This window comes from Lissotriton vulgaris, chromosome 1_2, assembly GCF_964263255.1.
Source record: "Lissotriton vulgaris chromosome 1_2, aLisVul1.2, whole genome shotgun sequence".
Classification (NCBI taxonomy): domain Eukaryota; kingdom Metazoa; phylum Chordata; class Amphibia; order Caudata; family Salamandridae; genus Lissotriton; species Lissotriton vulgaris.
In genome coordinates, this window is record NC_141686.1 from 115180544 (window position 1) to 115196602 (window position 16059).

At 46.6% G+C, this 16059-nt stretch overlaps 1 protein-coding gene across 1 annotated transcript in view; it reads left to right on the plus strand.

Moving 5' to 3' along the window:
* LOC147734659 (V-type proton ATPase 116 kDa subunit a 4-like) overlaps positions 1-16059 on the plus strand; it is a 222762-nt gene that overhangs the window by 101040 nt on the left and 105663 nt on the right. Inside the window, exons 13-14 of the mRNA XM_086952957.1 lie at positions 7771-7864; positions 9311-9429. Coding sequence (XP_086809083.1) covers positions 7771-7864; positions 9311-9429 — 213 coding nt within the window. The remainder of the gene's footprint in view (positions 1-7770; positions 7865-9310; positions 9430-16059) is intronic.

A 16059-nucleotide genomic window follows, 5' to 3' on the forward strand; every position in this document is an offset into this window, starting at 1 on the left:
GCATTAGGCCAGCTGGATCCTGGGCTGCCACCCCCTCTGGTGTATCCCTACAATTGGTTCTTTTCTCTTGAGGCCCACTTATTGGTCCTCAACTAGTTGCCCGGTGATCGTTATGATTCCCGAGTACATTATGTTGTCAGGGGTGGGCCACCTTGGGGCTAATAGGTGGCTGAGTGGGGGGTGGGGGTTTTTAGGGAAGACTTCACACCACAAATGTTCTAATTTACACTTAGTTTGCACATTGATTACTGCGTTAATGCCGCATTGCAGCCATGACAGGACTGTGTTCTCACGAGATCTCAATGTCTCGATTAGGTAATGTACAGGGGCCTTCTTCCCTTACCCTTATGACCTGGAATGTCCAGGGCCTTAATAATACCCGTAAACGACGTCAGGTGATCCACTTACTCCTTCGACAAAAGGTTAACATTGTGTTCTTGCAGGAGAGTCACCTCCCCCCACAGATTCGGCTCAATTTGGAGCCAGCTGGGGTGCACACAGATATTTTGCCAATTATAGCAATTATGCTAGAGGCACTGCTAAAGTAATACACAAGAGGATGCCCTTCACTCTTCTTGTCGTGACCCTTGATCTGATTGGTAGATTTGTAATTGTCATGGGAACCCTGTATGGCCTTTAGGTCACCCTGGTTAATATCTACGCTCTTAATATCGATGACCCAGATTTCTTTCACGACCTAGATGCCCGGATTACAAAACATGATCCTCAGGCGTTACTTCTTGGGGGGGACCTAAATTTATTGATGGACCCGACTCTAGATAGCTCATCCAACGCGTCAGACACTATACCACCGGCGAGGCGTGCCCTCACGGCCTTCGGCACACATTACTCACTGGTTGACATTTGGCGACAGCGCAATCCCACTCTCACCAACTACACCCATTTCTCTGGCCCACACAGCACCTGGACCAGGTTAGATTACTGGCTCCTCTCTCCTCACATCATGGGTTGGTACAGTACCCTCCACACACTCCCCAGCACATACTCAGACCACTCCCCAGTGACCCTGCACTTACTGTTTCCGCGTCTAGAGGGGTACCAAAGACAGTGGCGGTTCCCCAGCTGGGCCCTCCTAGATGAAGTGTTTAAGGCAGAGGTGCGCGAGGCGATCGAGGACTATTTCGAAATAAATACTGGCTCGGTGGATACAGCTGCCGTACTTTGAGAGGGTTTCAAGACAGTCATTCAGGGAGTATGCATCTCTGTAACGCATTGACCCGCATTGAGTAAGATATTTCTAGGCCGGACGCACATCTCGCCTCCCTTCATAGTCCACACGACCAGGCGGAACGGCTCGCCCTACTGACGGAGTACAGGGACACGGCGGAAAGGGAGAAACTGTATATGAGGAAATATCAGGCAGCGCGTAGGTATAGCGAGGGCGAATGTCCTGGCAGAGTACTTGCACAAATGATGAAACCACCCTACAGCCATTTTGACATTACTGAGCTACACTCTACGTCTGGGGCCACTCTGTCCACCACATCGGCCATCAGGGATGAGTTCCTGGACTATTACACCACATTATACACTTCACGCGCTGACTTGGACGGCGCCACCAAGACTGCCTATTTATACAAGATTGCGCTGGTGTTGCTTGAAACGTACATGCTCGACTTTATGGCTGAGTCACTGATGTAGAAATGGCCATAGATACCCTGCAAAGCTCCTACCCCCAGGGCTTGACGGCTTCACTGGGGATTTCTATAAAGAATTTAAAGGCATATTAGCCCCTCAGTTAATCGAGGACTATTTGGAGGCACTTGAGAAGGAAATTCTCCCTCCTACATTGCGAGAAGCCGTAATCATACTTCTTCCAAAACCCGCCAAAGACCACAAACAATGCGGCTCCTATCGACCGCTGTCCCTCCTAAATCTGGACTACAAAATCTTAGCCAAAGTGCTTGCTAATAAACTCTCACAACTCATGGAATACATTATTTCTCTGATGTAGTCTGGTTTCGTTCCACGGCTATCCACATCCCTGAACCTCCGCACGTTGTTTGCCATTCTACACAGAATACAGCCTGAGGTCCCTGCGGCCGCTGTGTTATTAGATGCCGAAAAGGCATTTGATTCTTTGGAGTGGCCCTTCCTGGCGGAGGTGAGGCAGCGCATGGGTCTACCTTAGGGCTTCATCTCCAGGGGTTTCCTTGTTATATAGTCAGCCTTCGGCACGTCTTCGGCTAAAAAGCAATCTTTCCCAGCCATTTCGGCTCTACAGCAGGACTAGGCAGGGCTGCCCCCAGTCTCCACTTTTGTTCATCCTAGCCATGGAACCCCTGGTCAGACATCTCCAGGAACGTCGTCTCCATAGGGGACTAAAGTTTAATACTTGACCCCTACTCGCCTCTCTATACACTGATGATACTATCCTTTACGTCTGTGAGCCAAGTATCAACCTGTCCCCTCTTATCGGGAGTTCATTAGCTTTGGACGTTTCTCGGGACTCAATACCAATTGGCACAAATCCATCATATTCCCACTCATACCGCATGGGAATGCGAATTTTCCCGGGAATGGTACCAACATTCAGTAAAGTATCTTGGTATACATATCCACTTAGACACTACTCAAATCATTCGCTTAAATTACGGACAGACTTTCCAAAAGCTGGAGGACCAGGTCGAGCGCTGGCTGCGGTTGCCCCTGTCTCTGGCTGGTCGGGTCGCCATTCTGAAGATGGTAGCTCTTCCTAAATTTGTATACCTTTTTAATAACATCCCGATCCCTCTATCTGATGGTTTCTTCCGTACTTTGCAGACTCTCATGACCAGGCTGGTATGGGGCGGGAGAATACTGCGAGTTCGCTGGATTATGATGACGCTGCCGTACGAAAGGGACAGGTTCAATGTGCAGTACAAAAGGGGGTGGTGATGGACGGAGCATCTGAATCAAGCAAACACTCACACCCAGTCAAAAGCTCTGGGTTTAATCCATCACCGTTCTTTAGCCCACTCTGCCACCCCTGTTCAGACATGGCTATATGCAAATCAGTCTGACCCTGTGCCTCATGGGAACAGTCCATCCCGAACTGCCAAGCCATGTCTTCCCTGGACCGGAAACAAGCTTCCTAAGACCGGTTTCTGGCATTCCAGCCGTCTTCAGCCCAGCTTGCTTGAATCCAGTGGCAAAGTGAGCAAGGGACTCACGTCTGAGCATACCCTGCCACACTTATGGTGGCCAAAAGCGGTACAAAAGGGGGTGGTGAGGGACGGAGCATCTGAATCAATCAAACACTCACACCCAGTCAAAAGATCTGGGTTTAATCCATCACCGTTCTTTAGCCCACTCTGCCACCCCAGTTCAGACATGCTATATGCAAATCAGTCTGACCCTGTGCCTCATGGGAACAGTCCAGCCCAAACTGCCAAGCCATGTCTTCCCTGGACCGGAAACAAGCTTCCGAAGACCGGTTTCTGGCATTCCAGCCGTCTTCAGCCCGGCTTGCTTGAATCCAGTGGCAAAGTGAGCAAGGGACTCACGTCTGAGCATACCCTGCCACATTTATGGTGGCCAAAAGCGGTACAAAAGGGGGTGGTGATGGACGGAGCATCTGAATCAATCAAACACTCACACACAGTCAAAAGATCTGGGTTTAATCCATCACCGTTCTTTAGCCCACTCTGCCACCCCTGTTCAGACATGGCTATATGCAAATCAGTCTGAGCCTGTGCCTCATGGGAACAGTCCAGCCCGAACTGCCAAGCCATGTCTTCCCTGGACCGGAAACAAGCTTCCGAAGACCGGTTTCTTGAATTCCAGCCGTCTTCAGCTCGGCTTGCTTGAATCCAGTGGCAAAGTGAGCAAGGGACTCATGTCTGAGCATACCCTGCCACACTTATGGCGGCCAAAAGCGGTACAAAAGGGGGTGGTGATGGACGGAGCATCTGAATCAATCAAAAACTCACACCCAGTCAAAAGATCTGGGTTTAATCCATCACCGTTCTTTAGCCCACTCTGCCTCCCCAGTTCAGACATGGCTATATGCAAATCAGTCTGACCCTGTGCCTCATGGGAACAGTCCAGCCCGAACTGCCAAGCCATGTCTTCCCTGGACCGGAAACAAGCTTCCGAAGACCGGTTTCTGGCATTCCAGCTGTCTTCAGCCCGGCTTGCTTGAATCCAGTGGCAAAGTGAGCAAGGGACTCAGGTCTGAGCATACCCTGCCACACTTATGGCAGCCAAAAGCGGTACAAAAGAGGATGGTGATGGACAGAGCATCTGAATCAATCAATCAAACACTCTCACCCAGTCAAAAGATCTGGGTTTAATGTGCTGAACTTCCATTTTTATTATCTAGTAGCACAGTGCCAATATGCATTTGCTTGGTTTCATCCTGATGCACGCATACCCTTCCTGAGGCCAGAGGCTGACCTGGTACTCCCAGACAGATTATGCGAGGTACTGCCTACCGGCTTTCCGCACGACAAGCAAGTCATACTGACGGTGTCTACAACTGCCTGGGCGTGGAGTGGGCTGAAAAAGCATACTGGCGTCCCACACTTATACTCCTCTGCCCTGCCCTTACCCAACGCTAGAGGGTTCCCCATTACTGGGGAGAGACTGGTGCGGAATACATTGTCCACGCTGGATGGTACAAAGGTGGGAGATCTGTTCCCGGGGGGCCATGTGTTCTCACTAGACGAGGACGCCCGGTTCACTGACTGAGACTTCATGACGAAATTCCTGTTGTGCCGCATTAAATCTTCGCTGTTCGCTGCCTTCCCCACATACCCGACTGAGCCCGACTCTTTTCCTCCACTTACACTGGTGTTGGAGTCCCCCGTCGGTGCGCACCTTATCTCTAAAATGTACAAGGCTTGTGCCGAAAGTCTGCAGTCAGACGACTCTGGCCTCAGACGGGCTTGGGAGGCGGACACGGGGTGCACCATCTCAGACGAGCAGTGGGCCAAGTGCTGCGGGCCACCAAAGACATCTCACTTAATAGTCGCTATAAGCTGTTACATTTTACATTTCTACGCCGCGCTTATTTTACCCCAGCTTTGGCACACAGGATTGACGCTGGCCGACCACACACCTGCATGAAATGTAATGCACCACATGCTGACATCATACATTTGCAAAAAACACAAAAAGGCCTATATATAAAAACTCAAAAAAACATCATCACAACAATGGCATATTTGGAGGCACACTTGGAGGCACATTTGAAGGAATAATTTACTTACAAGAACTATTTGTTAGCTTTAACACCATGAAAGAGTATCATTAATTTGACTCCATTCCTTACGCTCTCCTTTCTTCTTGCCTTTCTTTTCCTCCTTCTGATTTTGTCTCTCATTTATTGAGATTAAGTACACATCAATTTAACCCGTTAACCGCGGCGGTAATTCCGCCGCGGTGCGGGCGTTTCCGTGCGCGGGTGGGGCGCCGTCGGCCAATGGCCGACGGCAGCACTGGGCAAGTAGTGTTGCCGTCGGCCATTGGCCGACGGCAGCAATTAAGGGGTTAATGTGTTTTTTGTTTTGATGATGTTTATTTGAGTTTGTGTAGATACATTGTGATATGTTTTGTTTATAAATTGGTTTGTATAGTATTGTAAATATATGGACAGTTTGTCCTATCTTTTCTAATGAATATATATGTAAAAAAACTTTGAAATCAAAAAAAGAAGTCAAAGGTATAAAATATAAGTACCTGGTCAGAATTCAATAAAGAGTATTCTTGACCTTCATTAATTGTTCTTGTTTTTAAAAAAAAGAGTGGTCTAGGCATTTTTGTGTTTTTTGCATTTATAAATGGTCCAGCCTTGTCCACGACCAAAAAGGACCTAACTCCTTTGGGTTATAGACTTCAGGGGCTTCATTTATGAAAAGTGACGCATCGCTGCGTGAAAACAGCGATGCGTCACTTTTCACTGCGCACTCCTTGCGACACCAATGATGCGTCATATTTAATGTATGACGCATCATGTCGCAAGGACTTACAGATACGTCAGTATTTATGACGCATCTGTAAGCGCAAAAGTGACGCATTGCTAGAGTGTGTCACAAAAGTGACGCAACTCCAGCAATGCGTCCTTTCACATGGGGAAAGCCCCATGTGAAAGGGCTTGCGTCAGTCTTACGCCTGCTGTGAGGCAGGCGCAAGATTTTGACGCAACAGCATCCTAAAAGTGACGCAGTGAAATCTCATAGAGGCTTTTTGCGGGGGAACGCCCCCTCTGCACACATTATACCTGACGCAGGTATAATGTGGCGCAGGGGTTTAAAAAGTGACGCATCTACCTAGATGCGTCACTTTTTACATATGGCGCAACAAGGCGCATTTTGTACGCCGCTGGTGCGTCACAAAAAGTGACGCACCGGCGGCGCAAAACTGACGCAAGGCCTCATAAATAAGGGCCCATACATTTAGCATGGTCATGTCCCTGCTTACACTCCTATTGGTCAGAGGTGCATGTGACCCTAGGGAAGATAGTAGGACTGCCGATGGTCCGCATTTCCAAGATTGCCCAATTAGGGTACATTGTACAGATTTCGAAGAAAGTCAGGAAGCTTGCATCATTGGGGCTGCTCCTGGCTAAACGTGAGGTGGCATTGCACTGGGGCAGGAAGTCTATTCCTAAGCTGCAGGATTGGCTGGGGAGCCTGGTACACTGCAACATCAACACTGAAATATACGCTGATCTCATGCCAGCTAGGTCACGTCCACGTGACATCTGGGGGCCGCTGAGGTCTTATTTTGAGAGCGCAGGGAGTGCTTCTGCCTCACAGGTGGAGGCTGGTCTGGTGCCGGAGTGGGTGGGCTAATAGGGATGTTTTCCTTTATTTGTGCTATGACTTCTGTTTCTATGTCGGGTTTAGCTTCCGCCGCGGTCTATCAATGTATGTGGGAGATGCCGCTAGTCGGGCTCCTTGTACTGTACCGGGAGACATAGGGTGGGGAGCGGAAGGTGGGGTTGGATTTCCCCAGTGTTGATATGGTCCATGACATTGAGTATTTTAACGCAAATCGCTGTATATGTACCTGTCAGGCACGAATTCATTGACATGTCAGATGGCTGTTTGTAATGCAATGTGACAATTATTCTATAACTGAAAAATAAAGTGTTTTTAAAAAAAAAGTCTGGATGCAGCACCCGAAGAGTCACAGAGATGCACCCAAATATTGTTAACGCTGCATAATGTGTGAAAGAAAGAATTCTGGTTGACACGTTTTAACCCATCCCCTTATTAACATAAGCCACGCCTCTAGGAAAGGATGCCTAGGATGCTTCATTGGCCACTCCCTTATCTGAGACCTCCCCCCAGCTGCGAGGGATAAAGGACCTCAATGCCAGTGCTGTGGTTTTTGGATCTGTTAAAATTTCCCCGAGGAAAAGCTGTTCCTTCCTGTGGAGGTTCAGCCCCTGCTGTTATTTTCCCTTCCCATTGCAGCTTTTGCTTGTCAGAATTGGGAATAATATGTGCTTGTAATTTTATCTCATATTTCAACAGCGCATGGCTCTGTAATTGATTTCTAAAAGTCAAAGCTGAGCGTTTTTTTCTTTGTTGAATTTTCACAAATGTGTGCACGGAAGCAAATTGCCGCCCCACTGATGATGAGAGAGAGTCAAATTGTGTCACATGATGAGTCACAGCACAGGTAAATATTCATGGAAGTTTTCTCTGTGGTACGTAGGTTATTACTTGTAAATAGGTATGGCATAAACACAGCATAGAGATCCGTACACAAATAAAGGTGCTTGTGTCTTGTTAATAAGCTTGTGCTGTTTGTTTCTAGTGACCACCTGGTGGAGAACAGCGTGTCACTGCAGCTGGATCCAGCGGTCCCAGGGGTCTTTTCTGGAAACCCATATCCCTTTGGAATTGATCCGGTAACAGAATATACCTTCTGCCTATAATTCTCTAGTGAAAGCATCAATTATGGAGAGAGCATTGGGGATGCTGGGGGCTAATGAACTGCACCTTGGGGTGGTAGCCAGAGGCCATTGGCCACGAGGGGGCAGGTGCTGTTGTGACAATTGTCATCCGCAACACTGCAAATTTGTAAAGAAAAACAAAAAGTATGTGCCAGGGCCCTAGATATTTCTCAGTTTGCATCCCACTAGCCCCTGGATGGCTGTCAAATGCTAGTACCAGTGCTATCCGCTAACCATGACACTTTTACAGATGGGACAGTTTGGACTATTCAAAGTCACTTAGAGCTGTAAAATGGCCTGCAAGTGCTGGTATCGTGTGTTTGTAATCTAATACATTTTAAAGTATTCTGTTGATGTGCTCATTTAAAAAATAATCGTACAGCGCCACCATGTGGTAAGTAAAGTGCTACTATTAACAATAAAGGCACACATTTGTGTCTTTCAAATATATGAGATAGTGGGGTTATTCATCTCATGACAGAAGGGAAGCAATTTTGAATAATAAACCTTTGAAATCTCAAATATCCTTCCCGATTCTCTTACCTACACCGGTTTACAACCCTCTGTCAGGCCTTCAACCATAATGTCTACCATGGATATTATACTGACATCCACTTAGCTGTAGCCCTGATCTTTCCAGGACTAAAAAGCGAAGAGTAAACCTGTCAAGCCTCTGCAGTGGCCGATTGAGATGATGGCCCTGGTTGAAGAAATGGCCCTTCGAAGTAATGGCACTGGAGGGGTGTAGCAGGATGGAATGAGTGACACCCCATGTGCGTATTGCCCATGCCTATGTGCAAATCGCCTACTCTGTGCTATTTACCCACAAGTTTTCTTCAGGTAAACCTTGGCATGAAATTTCAATTGGTGCACCCTAGAATGCACAAGGTGCTTTAGGGTGTTTAAATCATAACACCCATTAACATTCCAGGTGTAAGAATCATACCTTTGCTGTGTTGGCCAACAAGATTCTCGCAAGATTTTGTCTTTCAAAAAGTTGTGGGCAAATAGTTTCGGGTAGATAACTGGTTTATGGGCACAAAGTACATGCGCAGTTAGTACATGGCTAAATCCCATGTAATTTGGAATCCTGTTTCACCAACAAGCTAGGATTTTCACTCAACATGGAATTAGCATAGTTAGTTGCAAGAGGGATTTATGTGGGATTATGAATGGAGATTGTGAAGGGCAAATTAGACAAGGAAAAGGATGAATATGATTGGTGAATTGCTGGAGCTGCTTTTTGGTTATTCAGTTATGAAGTTAGATGGCTCAGTTGAATGAGCACATTTCCAAGCACAGCTGAACGTGAGAACAATCATTTGTGACGGATTCTTGAAGCACAGAAACATAGATGACAAACTGCCCGCTCACTCTCTCAATTTTGCGTTTTCTGCACAGATCTGGAACATTGCGACAAACAAGCTGACATTCTTGAACTCCTACAAGATGAAGATGTCGGTGGTGATGGGAATAACGCATATGGTCTTCGGGGTCACTGTGAGTCTTTTCAACCACATGTAGGTATCCACTTTGAGTGAGTAGTTGACGGTTTGGGCACTTGAGGAACCGTGGTGTTCTTTTGATTTTAGAGTAGGAAATGCATATGTAAATGTATGTTAATACTTTGGAGTCAAGTACAGACACCATTATTAACCCACTGTGTAACCCTTGCAGTCTCCCCATAGTCCATATTCTTCTTGCCTGCACCTCGCAAGGATCGCCTCAAGAGCATAGGCGTCGTCCTTTATCACAGTCATTATATCTGTCTTACCCACGGACACTGATAACTCGTCCGGATGATCTTGGTGTTGAGGGTATAAATGTAACCTGGTTTCAGAATTTCTTGACCTCGTCAACTCAGAAAGTTGTATGTTCATCCTCTGCCTTCAGCGCTCAGCCTTGCAGCTATGGAAACCTGCCAGGGTCCACCTTGTCCCATCTATTATTCAAAATACATGTCTTTTTCTGGCACAGATGATGCATTCATTCAGCTAGACTTTTTTCTTGTATGAGGATAACAGCCAAATAGTGCTCTAGCTATCCAGTGAACTAGACTCCAGTGCAGGCAACTTGTTTTCTTGCACTTGAAACTTGGATGACCCTCAATCAACTGAAGTTTAGTAGGGAGAAAACGGAAATATTAGCCTCACATTTTCAAACTCCTTTTTTGGCCATATCCTTCTTGCTCTCCAGGGATAGAAGTCTATCCACAGTGAGTCTCTCAAGTGAGAAATGCAGGGGAAAATTGGATTCAGCTAAATCTTTCCTGCCTCTTCAGTGTGATAGTCAGCTCCTGCTTTTTTCATCTTCGCATGCTTAAGATAATACTCTGCCTATTCTCTTTTTCTCGCAAAGTAGTGATCGCAAACCATCTAATGGACATGCAGTGACTACTGTAATGATTTATATGACGATCTACTGGTTAGTGTCCTTTCCAGACTCCAGCCAACTCAACAAGATTGATTTTCTCACATTTATCTGCCTTGAGAACTGTCCATTGCCTTCCACACAAACAGAGAATAGTTTTCAAACTGTTGCCTCGTTCACAAGCCTATATATATAGTTGCTGGTCTACAGCACTATCTCGTCATTTTCAATGGTATCGTTGTGCTGCCCAGGCATCTGGCAAAACCTATTTTTGATTCAAGTGATTTTGTTCTGCTGATGTCCAACCAGGAGATCAAAGGCAACTCTTCTCTCCACGCCACCATACATTTGTGACAACATGGCCTTAGTCTTTTTTTGTTTAAATCTTTATTGACATTTATATTTTTAACAGTACAGCACAACAATAGTCAAATGACCACAAATGCCAGGTAAGGGTACCTAAGCAAAACATATGGCGCGGTATTAGCGGCGATGGTGAAGTGTACTGTGTCGGATATGGTGTAGTAAGGTTATCCACAACATCAGAACACTTGAGAGGAAGTGTAAGCGAATGTGTAGCCAAAGCCCTGCATATTGTGATGCTATACTATGCGTGATGTTGAGTAGTATTGAATGGTGGGTGGAGGGTACAACATAATGAGGACAAAATAACTTGCGTAAGGGAAAGGGCTAACCCACCTGAAGTGTAGCAACGGCTAAATAACTGCTTGTGAAGCACATGAAGATAACGTGTTTCGACGGGCTTGTGAGGATTGTGTGAGGCCGTCCCCATTATGGCGTCGCATTAGTGGGAGTGGAGTGCCCTCTTGGTGCTGAAGCTACCTCCTCCTCCTCCTGTGTGTCTGCTGTGGGTGTAGCTGACTTCTGCAATTCAATCAACAGAGCCCCCCAATCTCTAGCAAGAGGGAACTTGCAAAGTCCCAGTAAGTCCTCCGTCTGTAGAGCCATGCCTTCTGCCCTGCCCCAATTGAGCATAGAGCGGTGCCAGGCCATCGCATGAGACGCCGCCGGAGCTTTCCATCAACATGGCCTCAGTTTATTGCATCAGGTTGTGAGAACATTAAACGTGTCAAAACATCTGCATTGACTATGTCCTTCTTAATAGTTTTAAAGTCTTATTGAACAAATGATTCACAGTGAAATGTTTTTCCTTTACTTAATGAAGTCCTCACAGACTCTGTTTTGTCAGCAAAATCCATTACAAATTTTCCATATCATTCAGTCAGGCCCCGAAAAGACCTGAGCTGGTATTTTTCAGTTGGCGATGGAGGCAGCCTTATATCTTTCAGGAGGTCTGCTTTCGGCCACAACCCATTAGCTGCTGCGGTATAGCCAGAATATTCAATATCAAGAAAAGTAACAATATCCCTGTGCAAAGACAAACCTCCTTTTCCCAACCTTTCTAACACCTGTTTGAAAGCGACATTGTGTTTCTCTATTGTTTCCCGGACCATCAATATGTCACCCTGAAAGATGTGAGATTTTTTTTGAAAACCTTTATTGATGCATTCGAAGTATTACAAGTGCAGGCCTACAACCACAGGGGCCGGCCGCAAACTCAGCAAATCAAATTAGAATTTATGCATATATCATCGACCCTGGCAACCGCTGCGAAGACATTACAGCGTATGATAAAATGCGCCACCAGTCCAAAGGATATATCGGAGGTTTCGTTTTTTCTTTTTTGAAGAATCAGTAGTGGCATTACTATAAGAGGCTTCACACCATACTATAAGAAGCAATAAGAGATGAGGGGATGCACCACGCACTGCAGTCAAGAACAGGCAACAAATAATACAGCCTTAGTCACGCAAAGCCTGCGATAGACAGACAAGGAGTAAAGGTTGATCCATTAGCAAGCGATCTAGTGCGAGCACCATCCAGAAAACCCACTCTTAGGAGACAGTAAAGTAAAAGCTGGTATAGACGCCCAATAAAGCAAGAAGTGACAGAAGGAGAAACAGCCAACCCTACTGAGAAGAGGAAAGGAAAATAAAGGGACCATAGAACAAAACAAACTAAAATAACAAACCCCCCCCCCAACACCCGCCACCCTGCACCCCTGTAATGGCTACGGCCTACCCCACTAACAGCGTGCCTGTCGCCCCGGAACTTGCCCTAAAGAAAGGAAAAAAAGGCGGAGGAGGAGAACAACATACACACTCCCGATCTCCCTTACCCCCCACCATTAGCGACCTTCCCAAGACATATTAGCCACTGTTTGAAGCAAGTATTGAACCCCAACCTGGGGAGGACATCAACAGAACCACCCGACTCCCGTTACGATATAAGGTACAATCCCGGCACGGATCACATAACATAGCAAACCCCAAAAGCAAAAGTCAACCCTGACCAGTACGGTTCTTTACGAAAGCCCTTGTCGCGCAAGCCACAGTCATCATAAGGAAATCGAAGCGTTCATAACAGTTCAAGTCAATGGAATCGGATCAAAGACAGGATACAAGATGGCGACATCCACAAATCCGGCAAGGAAAGATGAAGAAGAAAGGCAAACCTCTCCGATAGTCACTGAAGAGCTGTTTGTGGCGATCAAAACCTTTAGTAACGATGTTTCGCCGAGCAGGGATCGAGTAGGGAAAGCTAACGATGATCATAGGTGCGCCACCTATGAAGCCAGAGTCATCAAAGTGGGCTAAATCAGGCTTCCGACCGGGGACCTCAAAATGGTAGGCAGAGTACTCCACAGAAACCACAGTTTGCTGATAACATGTCGGAGCATCGTCCTCTGGTCTCAAACAGACGTTGTCCAGCGTTACAGACATCCGAGCGTACATGACGGTAATTTGGGAGTGGAGCGCCCCAATGGCGGCCATTACGGACCTCAACGATGGTGTGCCGTCCGTCCCCTCCATCCCCTCTCGCGAAGAGACGAAGCAGGATTCAAACCCCGGACACAACTCCGAGGCACCAGGCACACACAGAGCCGATGACAACAGAGGACGCTCTCAAAACTGGCAGAAGCGACACCTTCGCCACCCGCGGGGGCCAAGCCAGTCAATCCCGTCCCCCCAGCAGGGTCTCCGGGCGTCGGACCCCCGACCGCGGCTACCGATGTTCACTTGCGTCACTGTACCATGTCCTTAGCGTAAGCCGGTCACTGAGTTGCCAATCAGAAATGCAAAGAATGATCCGAGTTCGGGAGACCGGACGCAACCCTGGTCCCACAGCCAATGTTGATCAATTCTAACCCGGATGGGCTAGAAATCGAGGTCCCGGCGTCAGCCCTGGAGTAGGCAAGAATAGAACTCGACATAACTTCGTCACCCGGTAAGTTGGAAAGTCCGGGATTGCACCGCAGGAGTCAGGAGCACTTCATGTGCGCGGGAGTCCGGCGTGAGGAAAGGATAGTTAACAGGATATGCGAGCTGCCGGCGGAGGTCGGCGGAGCCGGGAGCTTATGCAGCCATCCTGGTTCCTAGCATAGCTCCTCCCCACTAGTCGCAGAATTGAGACCAAGTGGAATGTAGGTAAACTGAAGCACCCCTGTTGATGTTGATGGTTGCAAACTATTTCTCTGACCTAGGCCCCAATAGAGTTCACCACTAGATCATGATGCATCCTTATTCTGAAGCCGTAACTGACTTCCTCATGATGGACATGATGAAGTTAGTTACTGCTTCAGAATAAAGAATCATCATCCTCATGATTGACATGAGGAAGTCAGTTACAGCTTCAGAATAAGGATTCATCATCATGATGAGGTACATGATGGAGCCAGTTACGGCTTCAGAATAAAGAATCATCATCATCATGATGGACATGATGGAGTCAGTTACGGCTTCAGACTAAGGAATCATAATCATGATGGACATGAGGAAGTCAGTTACGGCTTCAGAATAAGGATGCATCATCATGATGAGGGACATGATGAGGAAGTCAGTTATGGCTTCAGAATAAGGATGCCTCATCATGATGAGGGACATGATGAAGTCAGTTACGGCTTCAGAATGAAGAATCATCATGATGGACATGAGGAAGTCAGTTATGGCTTCAGAATAAGGATGCATCATCATGATGGACATGAGGAAGTCAGTTACGGCTTCAGAATAAGGATGCATCATCATGATGAGGGACATGATGAGGAAGTCAGTTATGGCTTCAGAATAAGGATGCCTCATCATAATGAGGGACATGATGAAGTAAGTTACGGCTTCAGAATGAAGAATCATCATGATGGACATGAGGAAGTCAGTTACGGCTTCAGAATAAGGATGCATCATCATGATGAGGGACATGATGAGGAAGTCAGTTACGGCTTCAGAATAAGGATGCCTCATCATGATGAGGGACATGATGAAGTCAGTTACGGCTTCAGAATGAAGAATCATCATGATGGACATGAGGAAGTCAGTTACAGATTCAGAATAAGGATGCATCATCATGATGAGGGACATGATGAGGAAGTCAGTTACGGATTCAGAATAAGGATGTATCATGATGATGAGGTACATGATGAAGTCAGCTACGGCTTCAGAATGAAGAATCATCATCATCATGATGGACATGAGGATGTCAGTTACGGCTTCAGAATAAGGATGCATCATGATCTTGTGGTGAGCACTCTTGAGGCCTAGTTCTGAGAAATAGTTTGCAACCATCAACAGCAACACAAATCCGTTAATGTTGGGGGAACTATCACTCTAGAAGTTGTTATTCAAGCTGCTCGGGTCAGTAAAAAGCCTCTGCCTTTTGTAGATATCAGGAGTTGATCATCGCTCTGTGGGTTCTACCACCTTGATTACCTCTCTTCTACCATTTCCTCCAACATACCCTTAACTTCTCTTATGAATACAGGGACTCTCCTCAACCTGTGCTGCAAAGGCACTCTCCTCAACCTATGTCGGCAACACATAGAAACCTGCTTCCCAAATAATTCCCTTTGTACATTTATTTCTCCCACTCTGGTCCTTCATTATTAGCTGCAGGTTTCATCTCAACAACCTCCACTCCAATGTTTCCTTTCTCTACTGCTGCTACATCACTGCCCTGCCTTGGTTTCAACTTCTCACCTCCTTTATATCACTGTACGATTCTTCCACAATCTTTGCCATTGCAACGGCATCTTTAAGTGTGGGTCTTCTTTTTTGCATGAACAGTGAACTATGAGCTGGTCTCTTATCTGAGCAACTGTTATACCACAAACTGGTGCACTTGTCTCAAACTGGCCACAAATTGATCCACCAACTCCTACTGACTCTGAGTATAACATTTGATGTGTCATCACATAGGCCCTGTATTTGTAAATCTAGCCTTTGCTTCTCTTTATGAACATCATCAATTGCCTCACCCCTGTCACTGACTGGTGTAAGAAACTTGAAGAAATGCCTGCATTCTTTCTCCAGGGAGAATGACTGTGGCACAGCATGGCATCGACTTTGATAAGAAGGTGCAATGGGCTTCGATGATATATTGAATTGTACGGCTCATCATGCCAACTGGAAGGCCCTTGACACATGCAGTGTTTATGCTTTTGAGAAGCAGCCAGGGCCCTATGAGAGCTGAAGGTGACGTTACCAGAGTGCTGTGCTCCTGATCCTCAAAGTAAATCATACTGTTTGGCAGAGTGGCCAGGCCCTATACAGACATGCAGTGCAGCTAGCAGCTACCAAACGTCAATCATCATGAGGGTTATTGTAAGGTTTATGTTGTTTAGCTATGTATTGCAGACTCCCTGCTATCATTTACTTTGGCATGTATAAATGCAGGACCTTTTGCTGAGGAATGAGTGCTGCAGTTAC